Raw genomic sequence first — 17396 nt, 5'->3', positions numbered from 1 at the left:
TACAGGAAGAACTCACATTCAGGGCATTGATAACATATATTAGTCATGATAATACATCTGTTAAGTTTTCTGTCAGTCATGGCTTTTAGGGCTCTGAAACCATGTTTGTCCCCCTTCTGTCTCTGCACACTGGATGTTGCTTTAAAAATCCTTGTGTCTCTCCACCACCATGTTCTGCGTTTTTGTTGTGGTTTTTTTTTTTCCACCATATTTGACCGGTCACCGAAACATGTACCTTTGAGAATCCCTGCCCATTGATTTCCTGGTTTTTGTGAATGTATATCCTGCAGACTCTTAGCATCCTTTCATAATCTAGAATTTGTTCTGCTTTATTTCCTAAAATCTACCGCAGAAACATTGAGAAATTCCCCAACCAGCTGTACACCAATTTCAAGGAGATCAACATTAAAGTTTATGTGTTGTCAAGTGCGCAAGAGATCTGCATTTGAACACTATCAAGTTCGAGACATACATTGTATATCTTGGTCTTATCAAAGTATGTTATGAAAACCTTTACAAAATGAATTTCAAAACGTAATTCTTAGACTATAATGTTGGACAGAGATGAGATGATCTTTCAAACTTTGAGTTATTTAAGCTAACTCAAAGTTCTTACATTACTACATTTCATCTTGTTTTTGCATTTCTAAGAAGTGCTTTCTGCGGCAGTACATGGGTAAGATGATGATGGGTCAGGTGAGGTATTTCTAAAGATGCAACTGAAATCTTATGACTAATTTCAAACATTGAATCAGCAAGAACATTCACAGGGGAACAAAAAGATGCAATCATTCAACCTACAAATGTGCTCAGATGTCCACTTTGACCGTCACATATATGTATCCATTTCCTCTTCTATAGGAAATATTCTGTCCAAGGTGAACTGGGAGATTCAACATTCATGTACCAACACAAAACATCATTTGGCACCTACTCCTTTATCTCGGTGTACGCTCTCCTGGATCCAGGTCCAAAGAGGCCCTTTAATTTCTTTGGAACCATGCCAGAGGTAGGATTGTTGATAACAAATGAAAGTCCGTTCTAGAGTTATGTGACAATGGCAATAAGACTGTGTTCAAAGTGAAAGTGAATGAGATGTATATTATTTGGAGAGAATTTCATGTACAGTATGGAGGGCTGCACACTAACCTATTTTTTCTACTGGTCTGACCTGTATGTTGGACCAGTAGGTACCCAGTTTTGCCATTTGTTTACTGGTCCTTTCCTGAAAAAGTTGCTGGTCTGACAGTGATTTTTACTGGTCAGGGACCGTTGGACCAGTGCCAAATGTGCAGCATTGCAGTATGAGTGTTTGTGTTTGTTTCTGGTGTCTCTGTGTATGTGCTTGTAAACATTTTTATGTGTAACTGTAGATAAATAACTGTCTACAGTGTGTATCCTTATGCCTATTGATATCTATTGTGTGCATACACTCAAGTGTTGAACTCTCTCTCTCTCTCTGTCTTTGTCTGTGTGTTTGTATGTGTACATTGTATACTTTGTGTGTTTGGGGTATGTGTTGGGGGGGGGGAGTGTATGTTGATACAGTATTTATGGCTTCTGAGAGGGAGTTGGAGTTAGAGTATGTCTTTATGAGATGGCTGCACATAAACTTGTCACAAATGAGAAAGGAAGGCCCAAGAAGAATGGCTTTTGTTGTGCTCAATGCAGTAGTTGTAATTTAAATTGACATTTACCCATCATAAAGTTTTAATGTACGACAGTTGCTGCAGCAGACAGGGAATATCAGAATGGGCTAGCTGGTGTAATGTTTCAAAGAAATATTCAAAGATTTTGCAGCAGCTCAAAGGGAGGCTGATCATATAATTCGCAACCATCTTCTCTGGAAGAGAATATCATTTGGAATAAATAGCTCTGTGCAGAGAGGAGACCATATATGAAGACAGATGGGGCTATGTTTACATAAATTAGATTAGTCCAAAGCATTTACGCCTTATTAGTTGGGTAGACGGTTGGGGGGGGGGGGGGGGAGGGGGGGGGGAACCAGTAGAGTGGATCTCTCCAAGAGAGACAAAAGTGTGGAAAGAGATGAAGAGGGATTGCTTTGATAGAATTGGTAGAGAGATAAAATGGAATGTAAATAAATTAGAGAACTGATGTGTTGATATATTACAGACAGGGTATATAAACTCACCTTGACAAATGACACAATTTATTGGAATGAGAGTTTCTCGTTTCTAGCCTAACAAATGACTTGGATGCCAGTTAATGCTCTAGCTGTGACCAGAGATGAACTGTGGGTATTATAGAGGAAGGAAGACAGAGAAAGAGAGAGTGGTGTGTGTGTGTGTGTGTGGGGGGGGGGGGGGGGGGTTGGGAAGGAAGATTGAAGGGAAATACAAGAAAAGAAAGGGAATGCAAATATCCAGGTCTATTTCATGCATGATTCTTTTGTGGGGGGGGGGGACAATTTATGTCTTAAAAATCAATAAACCTCTGAAATGTATTGACGTATGTCTTCAAACATTTAATGATATGTGCAGCAGTAAGAAATTTTTTGTCAATGTGGCCGGCTAAAATATGACAGAATGAGGCCCTTTTTTTACATTTAGAACAGCATTAATTTGTTGTACCTAGGTATTTGCGAATATTAAGTGCCATTTACGCAGTTTCCTACGAGCATGTTGTAGTTAGATACTGTAGCATATTACTGCTCTGTTGTTATTAACCTCTTCATGTGACTATATCTTCTTATACACCTTGTGAACCTGACAGGAAGAACTTGACAGGCTAGACTCGTACGTGTCGAAGGCCGCACAAGGTCCAAACAACCACACAGTATTCTTCGGCCATTATCCAACATCTACCATTATCACATCTCACCAAAGGCTCAGCCGGAGTCTGCAGTAAGTCATATCGTGACTTTCTACTCCGGTTCGCCCATCCTGTCTCCTTGATTTCAATTACTCGCTTTCGTCTGCATCAAATGTGTTTGGCAGTGCCCCACTTTAAAGTGGGCAGTTGGAAGAAGGATCAAATTTTGTGCACCCCTTAATCACATTAGCCCATCTCCTTGCCAACCAGTATTGTAACTTGATTATCCCCCATTGTCAAATGTCATACCGAATAGATCATTTTACACTCTATCTCGGTGAAGTTACTCAATTATCTCATTTCATGTGCCGCTTACGTCATAGTGCAAATTTGCAACATATTTCACCCTGAAGCGTGTACACTGTATGTCAAGAATTAGCAATGATAGTAGCCCATGTTACAAATGTAGCTTACTGAGCCGTGAAGTGCATGAGCAATGCCATGCATTAGTTGTTAACCCTGAGTTAGAGTTTTTTTTTTTTCAACCCTGAGGTAGGATTGTTGTTTCTTATTCTTTCAAAGAAAACAAACAGATGATTCCAAACCGTGATTAGTATGATAGTTTTATGCACTAGTCAGTAAGAGACTTGTGATGTAACGACATCAATATCTCCACTCATTTGCACATGTGATCACAATGTTAGCACTGTTTGGAAAAAGATGTGAAATTTCAGAATTCTCTAACCTTCATTTTATTTGACTTTGATGAAGCCTGTACAGAAATCTGTTCATCTGATTTTACACTATTTGCTAAATTCAATGTAAAATTGGTATAGAGTTTTACTTCAAAGAGGAATTCCAGTCTTGTTATAAGTTAGTCTGATATGAAAGAAAACCTTACAAGCATAACAGTGAAAATTTATTCAAAATTGGATGAAAATTAGGGAAGTTATGAAATTGTAAAGCTTTGCTAATATCAGCAGAATAGTTCTTGTACAGTTAATATGAATGTGCAAATGAGTAAGCTGATGATGTCATCACCTCACAATTTCCCATTAATATGTGTACACAAGTGATGAAAATTCAATGTTTTGTTATCAGAATGTAGCACATGATGTTATTCCTTGTTGATTAACTCCAGATTAAAGATCAGCTAGGTATATCTGGATTTGAGACAGGGGCGTATTTGCGTTTGAATGAAATTCTTGAAATTGCAAAATTTTACGTACAAACTATATGGCATGATGTGAGGGGACGACATCATCACTTCACTATTTGCATATTTTAATTGACTATTTAAGAGCTGTTTCCTGAAAAATTAGCAAAACTTCAAAATATGATAACTTCCATATTTTTCATCTAATTTTTATGAAATCTTCATTGTGAGTGCTAAGAAAAATTACCAGGTAGCTCCTTCTTTTTAGACTAACATTCAACTGCACTGGAGTTCCCCTTTACTAAGGACTTCACTTAACCACATGGTTCTCATATACATTGTTGTGCACTTTACCAAGTTTGTTAGCCATATAGTCTTCTTGGTAGTAGTAAATATAATTTGTCGTGATCAAAAAACAGATTGGTAATGCCAGTCTGACTGAAATGACAAAATTTCATGCTTGATGCAGTCATTTTGATACTTCCAGATCAGACAGAAATTGTTTTGTGGAGTCATTTTGCTGTGACAGTGTGGTGTATCGGGAGAGAATGTTCACAGTATCGCTGACATCTTGTTGCATTTTGCCTCCTAGGAGCGGCATTACCTATCTGTGTGGTCACCTGCATAGCTTAGGGGGATCTGTGAGACATATGGAGGCTTTGCAGAAGACTGGATCCCTGGAACTTGAGATTGAGGACTGGAAGAAGAATAGAATGTAAGCAAAAAGAAAAAAAAGTCCACACACACACACATACACAACAACAACAGAAACTTCATCTGTCTGTCTTCCATCTAAGATTGATGTAAATCTCTTTGGATTCGTATGTGTAGCAGTACAGCCCCGTTTATGTTGTTGTTGCTATCATTGTGACAACAACTGATAATGTGATTGCTCAGACTTTGAGGGATTGTACTGTGAAGCTACCCAAGCTACTATTGAATTGGTATAGTGTTTGGTAATTTTTCCCTTCTGTATTTCTCTCTCATTTTGTCCTGAACCAATGGTAAAATAAATCTCTTGGAAATCTGTGCCACCTAATCAACTGTAATCCAGTACATCCATGGTTCTCTCAGAAACGAAGTCCTGTGTATATGGTGCACCTGTGTATAAGATGCAACCTGACTTTGGGACTTTAAAAAAATGATTAGCGATCGTAATGACAATTTGATGGTATGGTGCAAGAGACAACTGGCCAGAGCAGACTTCCTTTTTTTGATATCCCTTGCCCTGGACCGATCCCATGAATGACAGAGAAAAACAAAAAACATTGCAACAATTACCGGTACTTTGTAATTGATATGAAATGTCCTACAACATTTCCTAGCTAATCTGTCAGTAGACATTGTATGGGTTCATTCTATTGTCAGTTTTGTTACATCAGTACATGCCAGTGAACTTTCTTACACAAGAGCCACAGTGTTTTGCTTTTTCTTTTCTTTTCTTTTCTTTTTTTTTTCTTATTTGTAAATGAGACATAGTAAAGAAGGGCTTGGATGCAGTGGATAGGGCTCTTGACCATAGAAACAGAAAGTTTGGGAGTCAAATCCTGTCTGGTGTGGACACCCTTGGAGGAGACTCTTGGACTTTGATTTATAAATGGTGATTTGCCAATGATTGGGAATGTGATAATGGCAGGAGCCTCTGGGAAAACAAAGTTAACACTTAAATCAATTCTATGTGTGCCATGGTGTTATCTCTGTGTGTGCCCCGTTATTCTGAGACTACAACCTCGTGAGCGCTTTTAGAAAACATTCAGTTTTTCAAAGTCATATGACTTTCTGTAGAAATGTGTATGGTAGAAATACAGTACAGTCAAGTTGTAGAGATGATGGCAAGCTTTGCTGTGATGCAAATATGTGTGAGGGATGGAATCAGGCGTGATGCTTTTAATGGACTGTTGCATATTGTGATTTATTGATGTGTTTGTGGGTGGTTGTGCATATGACTGGAATATGTGAAGTTAGCAAGTGGTCGTATTTATTGCGAATGTGGCACACAACGAGTTACGAGATAACTGTATACGGAGTGACAAACGATCACTCTTCTTACTTGCCCAAACATGCACTCCAGCAAGGGCACCATACTTCCACTGGCCATGCCCGTGCCCGTTTATTTTACGTACCCGCAATTGAGTTTTGTGAGTCTGTTGCACCTTGCTTGTATGATGCAGATCTTGAGTGATGTCCAGTGGTCACATCCTCATTCCTTGAAGATATTCAAAGCAAGCAGTTTTATGTTTGACTACCCCTTTCTCTCTTTCTAGGTATCGAATCATGGCCTTCGACCATGACTTGCTGTCGTTCGTTGATGTCCATTTTAATGAGTGGCCAGCCATCCTTATCACCAATCCCAAGAGAGCCCGATTCATGGCGCCCAGGCATGAGCCCCTCAAAAAGATGGCCCACTCAACCCATATCAGGTGTGGTATTTGGTGCTGGTCCAATCATGCTATACTGACCTGTACTGTACCTGCATCGGAAATGTGACTTTAAGCCTGTTTGTATCTACAACCACCTCTCTGACTCAGCCTTACTGGAATTTCAGAGGGAGACATATGATTAATGTGGACAATTGTTTCCTAGGCTTCAGAGCAGCTGTGATGATAAGGAGTAATGAGATGATTAAATGTTTGATATTCTTGTTTGTGTACAGTATGACTACAGCTGTGTGCATCTCCTTGTTTAAGTTGCCAGTTCAGTGTCAAATTTGCAGGTGCATTGTTGTGTATAATCTGTGATGGTTGTGAGAAAACTCTGTTGTGAAGGCATGGCAAGTCATCAACTTCATTTGAAGTGATTACCTTGCAGAATGACTCTATATCATGGCAGTGAATTTTTAGCCCCGATCTTTATGACCGAAAGAAAGAATTGAGGAAAATGATATGTTCTTATATCAGCATTCATTCAAATCTTTTGATTAACAATCATTGTGTGTTTGTGTGCTTGCTCTATCACTTTCATGTGTTAAGAAGTGCATGCATTTTTATGTTTTATTTTTACTATTTCTACAGGGTTCTAGTCTTTTCACCAGACCCCATCAAATCTGTCACCATCAGCATTGATGATGCAGTGATAGGGGTTGCCAAGCATGTAGAGGGACCACTCCACGTGTTGCCGTGGAAACCAGATGCCTATTCAGAGGGACTTCACTCTATTAAAGTGACAGCAGAGGTGAGCAGTGATGTAGTCAGGCAGTTGGAGCAAATCCTGTCTTCCTAGATCTCATTTCTTTACTGTCTTGTTTATGTATACATGATTAGTAAGAAAAAACATCATTAGTGAAACCATTAAGACATCCACACTTCACACTGTCAAGTGTTCAGAAAGGGAAGATACAGCATTTTAGAATTTTATGAGTCTTACATGATTTTATTTTAATTGCTGTGACAAAATTCTTGGACATCTAGCGAGAAGGATGTGGTATTCCCTGTATAAACAAGAACATCATTTTGAAAAGTGCAGTATATGAAAGCAAAAGTAAAACAAAACGAAACCCAAAGATCTGATCAGTTGATGAAGCGTATGGTAGGCAGGGATTTGATGTGTTCAAATATTGTGCATGTTTTCTATAACTTTTTTTTTCTTCATTTCTCAGGATGCCAGAGGAAGGAGGAGTACGAACAAGGAGCATTTCTCGCTGGACGAGAGCAGGCCCCAGCAGTGGTTCGTACAGGCACTGATCCTCATGATTGACATAACCAGAGCGGTAAGTTGGGACTACCAATACAGAATACCATTGACTACCCATGCAGTCTAGTTACCCTTGATGATGACCACGTGAAACGAGTAAAACATATAAAGCTGCATGACGACTCTGATTGGAAATGGAAAAGCAGTGGAAGCATGTACAGTCTCAGCGCTCACGTGGAGAGAATTTTTCCTCCGGTTTGAGATATTGTTAAAGTGGAAATATTTGCAGTGTGAAAATTTTGCATGGATTTGGTGCAACATGAAATTAGCTGGAAATTAAAAGCATGCAAAGTTTGTTTTCTTGTTATATGTTCGATTGATTTGTGTCTTTGATCTCAAGGGAGGTTTATTGTAGGAGTATTACGGTTACTATTTTATTTCTGGTTTTCTTCATGTTCACTAATCCTGTAGTGTGATTTTGCTTTGTTCGCAAATTGCCACTGGCATTTAATGTATTTTGCAAACAAGTACTTTCGTGTGCATTTTACTTTTGCAAATCTTGCCTCCTTGCAAAATTTGCGAAAGTTTCACGCTCGCGAAAATGTGTGGGTTTACATTAATTTGTCTTTTTCATGTGATGACAGCTTTGCTGTGCTGTAGAGACTGCTTGAAATACGTAGGCATGTTTATTGAAAGGCGAGTAAATTTTAATGTGATTGAACCAGATTACCAGTAAAAGAAGAAGAAGAAAAAAAAAGGCAACGGCCCTCACTTCTGCAGGGATCATTTCAATTGTGCAACGAAATGTAAAGGGTAGTAGAGAGTGGGTGTGACTTCAATCAACATAACATGTGGGCTTAATTGCTGTGATGTTGAATAATGACAATGTCTTCTAACAATCGGCATGCCGTATGGAGTTGAGAATTGGTGGGAAGTGATGTGAAGTGTCTTTCCCAAGAGATACATTCTTTACACTCCAAGCACTTCAGATGTCATGTTTGTTTTGTTTTTCCTTTGCAGCACTCATCCAATCAGAGAGAAAGTTCTCTGCTCTGGTGACATATTGTTGCTGGGTTTTTTTTTCTTTCAATAATTGTCATTTCTTCAATTCGTATGCATAAACAATGAGTGATACTTGATTTGCAAATATCATTGTCTGTGTCTTTTTGCAGTTCCAGCTGTGGAATTTTCTTCTGGTTGGTTTCTTGCTTGGCACAATCACTATCTGCAGGACACAGATACGCAAGCCTGCTGCAGGTAATATGGACAGGAGCATCCACTTTCATACTGCTGCCTTATTGCTGTCTGAATTTCATAAATTAGTCAATCAAGAGCATATTGCCATGTTTCTATAAGCACAAATGCGTGACCATTTTTTTTACAAGAATTGTTGGTAAAGATAACAGTTACAAATGAAGCATAGATATGGATATTTAATTATTTCAGGCATGGCAGAATGATTGATTGCTTTGAGATAATAATGACGTAACCAGTAGGCCGCAGCAGTAGTGCCTTTATACTTAACTATTCATTCATGTACAGATATATGTGCATTTTGTAAGTGGGGGAGGGGGGATGGGGAGGAGGAGGGAATCTGTATAAATATGACATGTGTTACTAAATTATGCTTTAGGGATTTATCTAGGGTTGCACTTTCCAAAAGCATTAATTTTTTTTCTATATTTGTCATGTACAGTTAGAAATGATCCCTTGATTCGCTAACCTGATCTACTTATGAATTGCTTCCACAGGTTTCTACAGGAGCATTGTCATCAGGGGCCTTATTCGTCTGTCTCACACAGACCTCTTCTTCTATTCCTTTGTTGTCATGTTACTCTATCCATTCATTGGTAAGTACATCAGTCCTTTGTGAGAGAGCTACAGTCAGAATTTAACCCCTGGAGAACCAGTGTGACAATGGGTCTTACAGTTTGTTGTGCAGTGTTAGGAGTGTTTGATTGTTCTCAAATGGATGCCTTCCGTGCAGCATGCTGAATTAAGGTCATGTGTCAGTAACAAAAGCTGATGACATGATAACTTTGGGTAACTAAAATTTAGTGTTACACTGAGCTAAAAATAATGACACATGCAGCACCAGGAAAGTTAGAATTAATATTTTTCCATTTTTTGTGTGTGATATATGCAGACCTCCCATCCATACTGAATTTGGAGGAAAGAATCTGAATTTTGACCATCCCCAGCTCATGTTTCAACAGGAGTTTCCTATTTTTCTGGATAATTTTACTCTATACTCTTATGGGAACTGCTCTTTCTTTCCTATTTTTGAGCCAAATCATCCCTATTTTTCAGTCTGAAAGGTTGGAAGGTCTGTATGTGACTAGAAACTGATGAAAATGCATAAATTTCCTCAGTATATCTCTGTCAGTCCATGAGTCAGACTGATGTTGGTTTTATATGTAAAAGAATTATGGTTGATCTTTGCAGTAATTATTTTTTTTTTTTTCCCCTATCCAGGTCCATGGTGTATAGGACATCTTCTAACTAATCATATCGGAATAAGCACTGCCTATGGAATGTATGTTCATGGTACCTTTGTCACAGAAACATTTACTTTCTGTGTCACAATCATAGAGGTAAGTCTATATTCCAGATGTCATTGTAAATGTTTGGCCCTGTAGAGTCAGATGTGTCATGATATTTTTGAATGTAATGTTGCAACATGAAGTGACTCCAAAGAAAGACAATTGAAAGAGAGGAAGTAAAATGTAGAGGCTGTTTCAGTTTATGTGAAAGCTGTATGATTTATTCTAAAGTGCAATTTTATGTGTGTTAAAAAAAAAAAAATCATAGAATAGTTGAGAAAGAAAGTAGTTTGGATGTCAAGCAAATCATTTAGCCCATATGATGGGAATTAAGAACATTTCAAGGGCATATGACAAGTACTTGTACAGGATAATTAACAATTGGTTTTGATAAATCATTGTGTAATTATGTAGAAGGCTTCTTTTGGACAGTGGAATTTGATACATGATAAATAGATCAGTGAGGTGATAAGTAAACTCATCATGTCTTATTTTTTTTTTGCTGCTGCTCATAATTCCTTTCCTATTTTTTCATTTCTTCATATTTTCCAGGCACATGTAATATTCTTCCCCCTCCTCCTCTTCTGTGCCGTCCAACTTTCCCCACCGCCCTCCCACGTGTCGAACGGGACGGTCACCCGCTCGAACCGCACCGCGAAGCAGCAGCACGACACCAGGCACCTGGTCTGGGTGCTACTATGTATACCGGGTATGGTGCTAGGGTTCCTCTGGCAAGCCTTCACCATGTACACCCTCTACAGCACCTATAGCTGGCTCTCAGTGATCGTCTCCCCTAAGTTCCTCTGGACCTACATGTGGTCCTACTACCTGGCCTTTCGGTCATGGCGGTTGGGTTCGGGGACCATCTCCAATTTACAACCATCCACCAGGAGCTAATGTCATTCTTTTATCTAGTAGTTCTCGCATTGAATTTTTCGTGCTGGTCTCATTGTAAGGGAGAAACATACACCAGTAATGTGACTTAGATGTTGACAATGTGTGTGCTGGTGTAACTAGTCATGATGTAAAAGAAGTGCTTTGAGTGTTTGTTTTATACTGAAGACTGCTGCATTGTTGTTATGTTTGTGTGTGTTAAATGCCTGAAATGTGGATTAGACACATAATTTTTGAAGGATCTAAGATTGAATATCTGACTAATTCTTCCTGTTATACTTTGGGGCAGAATGAATAGAAATACCAGAAAAGGCTCATCATTTCTCAGTAAATTGCCTCTTAATTCTATCAATGTATTTTCCTCCTGTGGGTTTTCCCAGAGTCGCTCATAGGTATCATGTTGTAGGAGAAAGCAGCATAAATGATAAAGGTTAATGCCTCACAGGGGGGGGGGGGGGGGGGGGGGGGGGGGGGTTGGCACTCAGATTTTTATGTACGAGTATTTCAACTCTATGGGGGGGTAGGTGTGAAGCAGCAATGTGTAGAGAACAAAAAGAAAATAAGAAATTTGGGTATCTATAAGAAATGTATTTGAACAAGATGTATGAAGCATCATTGAGTAAGATGCTTGCTGTATTTACTTGATCCATTTAACATTACCATCAGCATATTATGCATAAATTTGTCACATTCACTTTTTCATCAGCATGAAATGGAATATGATGATGAAGATGACAATAGTATTGATAATGAATATGACGATAGTAACAATAATTATAATAATGATGATAATATTGACATTCATTTGTGTGGGAGGCTTAATACCCAAATTCTGATTTTGCACTCATGAATTTTACACTCTATTGAAATATTCTGTTGGCCATGTTGTGAATGAGTAAGAGCGCCAAAAGGTGGGGTTACATGGTTGGGCTGGTGTTCCATACATGAGGAGTTTGTGCAATGTGGAGCTGGACACAAGAGAAAGTGAAAATGCAGTTGCATTCCTCAAAGTCTGATTTTTATTCTCATTTTATTCATAACTCATAAGGACTGACCAGTACAAAGCTTAATCAACAATCATGAAATCTGAACCTCCATGTTGTTTGAATAGTGACTGTGACAGTGCTTACAGTCATTATTTGCCCAAGTGATTAAAAAAACAAGAATTGAGATGAGTATTCTATCTAAATCATGTGGAATTTTTTTTTAAATAGAATGCCAATGCACACCTGTTCCACTCTGTTGAGATGACATATAAAACATATAATGCCTAATGCGAAGAATCACATTTCATCATTAATTTGTGCATTTTCACATATGAGTAGGACCAACTTCAGTTCTCCATACATTTTTGCCTCTCAAATTGTATTGATTTATTTGTGATTTTTTTTATGGCAATACATGAAATATTGTGCAAATGCTTCCTAGTATTATTATCATTGTTAGTCTTAGTACATTATGAACTCATATGGTAGCATTTCTAAATGTCAGAATACTGATGCTATTTGTTTCAACTATTTATTGTCTGTATGTCTACATGTGTGGTTCAATTGTAGCTTGCAGCATTCTTTGCAAATTCCTTGCCAAGCATTTTCTTTTGTTAATGAAAATATTCTTGACAAGTTTGATATTTGAAATAACAGTAAGCTAATGTTACAGCAATAATTTCAAGTTTGTGGTTTCACATTGAGTATGAACTTGATTTAGTGTAATCTGTATGTGCAGTGTATGCAAAGTGATTAGGTGTTTAAATGAAAAGTAGCAAATGGCAGATAAACAATGTGTCTTCTTTGTGTCTGTTTGGTTGCTTCATTACTAAATGTGTAAATCTTCCTCAGTTTAGTGAGAAAATGTGATACCGGAAAGAGCATTGTGGGGAAAAAATGGAGAAGGCACTTGTAGCCTTTTATATGTTTGACTGACAAAATTGTAAAGACTTTTGTTCAGTTTTCTTTGACTTGTCTTTTTTGCCAGCTAAAACATATTTATTGGGGTAATTCCTCGTTGATCATAATATATGCATTAAGAAGTTATAAATTGTGGTAGTTGTCTGCATTAAATACAGTTTGCAAAGTTCATATTCCAGCAATCTCACCAGGGCACTCTATCAATTCTCAGGTAAGTGAGTACCAGCAAAGACCACACAGTGCAAACTTTCTGATTTAGCATCATAAAATCATTCTGGCGCAGCTTGTAGGTGCATGTGACAAGGATATATCCAGTTAGTTAGCTTGGTCAATGTATCTTTGAGTTTCTTCTACTCATGATAATCTATACCCAGTTTACTTTTTGTTTAATACCACACGTGTTGAACATGTGTGTGTTGGTTATCATATCATTTAAGTGGGCTAATGATTTGTTATCCAATGATTTGCAGATTTGCTGAGAAATTTCTGGCTGCATTTATTTATTTTATTTAAATTTTTTTTTTTTTTTAATGTAACATGGCCAGATACATGTATGAACAAAGCTAATCATTTAGTTCCTGAGGCAATGAAATGATTTTTTCTTCAAGTGAACATGCTTGAATAAGCAGGTCAAATGATATAGTGTTCATTTGTATGTGAGCAGTTTTGAATATCATGTGGAACCTCATGTAATTGTTTTATTTTTATGCAACTTAGCAAATATACCTGCACTTAAAGATAGAATATATTGATATGAAATAATAATATATGAAATCTAGATTCATGTTTAGTGTTTTGCATCTATAGTCTGACTGTAAATATTGAATAAGGGGTATGCATGTAAATTGCATTAATTTGTCAAACAGAATGTCTAGTGTAGGAATTTCTGAACATTCCTTGGTGTAATATACTGTAGCTTGCATTATATGAACTCGCCAATTTGAAATATGGACATTTACAAAGCAGTAGAGGTGTTGCACTGTATAAAGATGATGGAGTCATGAAGAAAAATTATCCTGAAGAAAATGTAATTTAAAAGGAATCAATGAAACAGAACAATTGTACTGAAGGAAAGTAGGCTCGAACAATATTTTGGAAGGTTACATTCTTGTGTGTAGAGGAAAGTTCATGTCTAGGAGGTATCTCAGGTAAAAAGTGACAGTCACATATTGTAGACATTTACACAGTATTCTTTAAATGTGTGTGCTTTAAGTGTTGTTAATGTAACTCTTCACCCAAAACACACATTTTCTTCACAACCCTGCTCAGGATATCCCCTGTGACATCATGTTTGTAAGCATCTTCCATGATAGCAGAAATTAATGATTTAGCTATGTATGCAAATCAATTTGCAGAGTGTTCCATAAGAGGCATCGGGTTCACGTGGCATACAGAACTTTACATCAGCTAATAAACCATCGTCCAAAAGACCAGTAGATGAATTGGGGTTTGTGTGACATTGCCTGCCTGCATTTTCAGTATTCTGCTGCGTGTAAATAAAAGCGGGCCGTAAAAAAAAGAAGACATTCCTGAATGCAAATCCTCCATCTATAGCCATCTGTGTACACTATTTTGTTCCCCCCCCCCCCCCCCCCCCCCCCCAGTGTACAATGATTTATCCAATGTCAAGCAGTGCTCTGAATATTTAGGCCAATATTCTTAAGTGACATTTTCCAGTGACACTTTGTAAAGAACAGAAAAAAGAAGTGATAGCATATCTGAAATGTTGATATCCAAATGTACACGCATTGTACTCTTTGACAAAAAAAAAATAGTCGTGGTGTAACAGTGTAGGCGACAGTGCTGTGCACGCTATTTATTGGTATTACACAAATGTTTTTTGGTATTTACATCAAATGTAGATTGGAAGTTCCGATGTAGGAATGCAAGATTAGAAAAGCTTTAGCAAAGATGCCTCCACTTTATCAGAAGTAACCCTTTTTAAATGTGTATGGCAATGATGATGAATTTGTGAAAGAAATGTGAAACCAAAATGAATACTATTGCATATCATCTTCAAACTCCGATGCTTAGCATGCATAGGAGAGCATTAAAAAAAATTGTCGCCACAATGGCTAAGTTGGGGATTTCAGCAGACATGGTTAACTGTTGTAAACCAACATATGTATGTGTGTATGTGTGTTTGTGTGTTCTCATATTATTTCTTATTTTGCCCCTACTAGTGATGTAATGCCACACAGTTAAGCCTGTGATATTTTTTTGGAACCAGCCTTTTATGCCATCCGTGGGGAAAAAGAAAAACTACCCAGGAATTTTGTGAACTGGGTAGATTACATTATGATCTTCAGCCAAACCATGTGGTATGTGGACCTTAGAATCGTCAACTGAAAACCACATGATCTGAGGCTGTATGCAAATTGCCCAATCAACCATTCAGATTACCCATACTTTATGTGTGTGTGTGTGTCTCTCTCTCTCTCTCTCTCTGTGTCTCATTGCTCATTTTTCATCTTTATCTATTTGTCTGTCTGTCTGTCTGTTTCTGGGTTTTTTTTTTCTCTCTCTCTTTGTTTCTCATTTCTCAACTTTATTTCTCTTGTACTGTAATAGTGTGTTCTGTCCAAAAAACAGGATGTCCCAAGTTAGTTTTTTTTTTTTTTTTTAATATTTCATCATATCTTGCGTTATATGGATTACTGATGCTTCCATTTAACAATACAGGCTGAATCAGAGACAGAGCGTATTAACATGCTTGAAAAGCTGTCCCTACAGTGTAAATCTGTCATGTAATTTACTGTCATATTTTTATGTTCTGTTTTAACCTGTGTCAAAAGGGTGAAAATGGTTACACATATGCTGAGTTTTAACATTTGCTGTGAATTGTAATAATTTACATGTCTCTCTTGTAACTAAGACTGCTGTTTTTGTTTTTGTGTTGTTGCTTTTTTTTTGGGGGGGGGGGGTGTGCACATACGTCCAGTTGCTTTTGTGTGTGTATCTGTGTCTGTGTGTGTGTGTGTGTTTTACGAAATGCTTGAATAGGCATAGATGTTTTCTACCATTCCTATTTTTGTAGTGAAATTATGACTGCCCGTTCTTTTTATGGCTGTTCATGACATCTGTATGTCATCGACATGGACATTTTTACAGTATAAAAACCTGTTATGATGAAGAATATACATATATATTACAGTATATTTTTTGTCTTGTTTGTGCTCAGAGGATTATAAATGGATATGGGATAGAATGTGAAATTTGTCATCTTTAAACATTGACACACGGTCAAATGTTGTAGCCACAGCTACTTATATAGATGAAAATAATCCTTATATATCATATGTGCACATGTGTGTCATGGGGAAGAAAGTTTTGCACATGTTTGTTAAGTGTTTCAATTGGAAATAGCACGAAATGCGTAGGAGAGTGATCACAATTTGCAATGCTGACATTGCTTTTAGAGAAGAGCTCATATCGGCTTGTCAGACCACAGGATTCGAATGAGAGTACAGTCAATCGGGATTTGTCAGTGAACTTAGTAATGCACCTGAATATCAATCGTTGAGTATACATTTTTTGTCCTAAAGAAGTTTTCAAATTCAGATATGTCCATTTGCAATACTGTATGTTCTTTTTTTTTATTATTGTCTCTTATGCTATGTTTTAGTATATGAATAAAGGAAACTTTAGCAGTCTTACCTGTCCGGTGCTGATTTAGCTGAAAGGAGCACTGCTTTTACTTCATATGTTATCATGAATCATGAGCACAGTAAATGATGTGGAAAATCATTAAAGTATTGCATTTGAATACAGATAAATTAGTTCTGTGCATTGTGTTTGTGTTGAATATATTAAAGGGACCATAAATAGTATTGGCTGAGGTAAAGATTCAGCTTAAAACTTTTTGCGAGATACTTAGAAACAACTTTATGAAATGTAAAAGAACATACAATTCTAAGAGGAATTCAAACTTTATTTGATGAAAATCAGTTTTGAAATGGCTGAGATATTCAAAAGCAAAATAAAACAAAGCAATCCTAGTAAGAGTGGGTCCCACCTTTTAGTAGGATTGCTCTGTTTACGATGTCTCAGCCATTTCAAAACCAATTGTCATCAAATAAACTTGGAATTCCTTTGAGAATTATATGCTCTCTCATATTTCATATAAGGTTTCTCATTATCTCAAAGAATAATCATAACAAAAATGTAAACCTGCAGCCCCATCTCAACTGCTCACATCTCTATCTATCTATCTATCTATCTATCTATCTATCTATCTATCTATCTATCTATCTATCTATCTATAGTATGCATGCGTGTATGTGTGTAGGACCTATGTATGTATGCATGTAGGTACATATGCATGTGTGTGTGTGTATGTTTATGGAGAGGGAGAGAAAGATAAAGATTAATTGCGCATTTAGATGTGATAAAATGAAAGTATATTAATTGATGTGTTTACAAGACATAATTGGGGGCTGCGGAACCATAAGGTCGGGGGGGGGGGGAGGTGCTGCAGCGCCCCCACTTTTT

At 37.4% G+C, this 17396-nt stretch overlaps 1 protein-coding gene across 1 annotated transcript in view; it reads left to right on the top strand.

Moving 5' to 3' along the window:
- LOC139726827 (transmembrane protein 62-like) overlaps positions 1–11422 on the top strand; it is a 41616-nt gene extending 30194 nt beyond the window's left edge. The window contains exons 5-14 of the mRNA XM_071637822.1: positions 862–1009; positions 2737–2867; positions 4524–4646; positions 6196–6351; positions 6943–7102; positions 7527–7637; positions 8734–8818; positions 9313–9411; positions 10037–10155; positions 10657–11422. Of these exons, the coding sequence (XP_071493923.1) occupies positions 862–1009; positions 2737–2867; positions 4524–4646; positions 6196–6351; positions 6943–7102; positions 7527–7637; positions 8734–8818; positions 9313–9411; positions 10037–10155; positions 10657–11001 (1477 nt within the window). The 3' untranslated portion in view covers positions 11002–11422. The remainder of the gene's footprint in view (positions 1–861; positions 1010–2736; positions 2868–4523; positions 4647–6195; positions 6352–6942; positions 7103–7526; positions 7638–8733; positions 8819–9312; positions 9412–10036; positions 10156–10656) is intronic.
- The last annotated feature ends 5974 nt before the right edge of the window (positions 11423–17396 follow it).

This window comes from Diadema antillarum, unplaced genomic scaffold, assembly GCF_040938485.1.
Source record: "Diadema antillarum isolate AM-2024a unplaced genomic scaffold, OU_Dant_1.0 seq00000100_RagTag, whole genome shotgun sequence".
Lineage (NCBI taxonomy): Eukaryota > Metazoa > Echinodermata > Echinoidea > Diadematoida > Diadematidae > Diadema > Diadema antillarum.
Note: the sequence above shows the minus strand (reverse complement) of the source record. Positions and strands in the feature narration are given on the sequence as shown.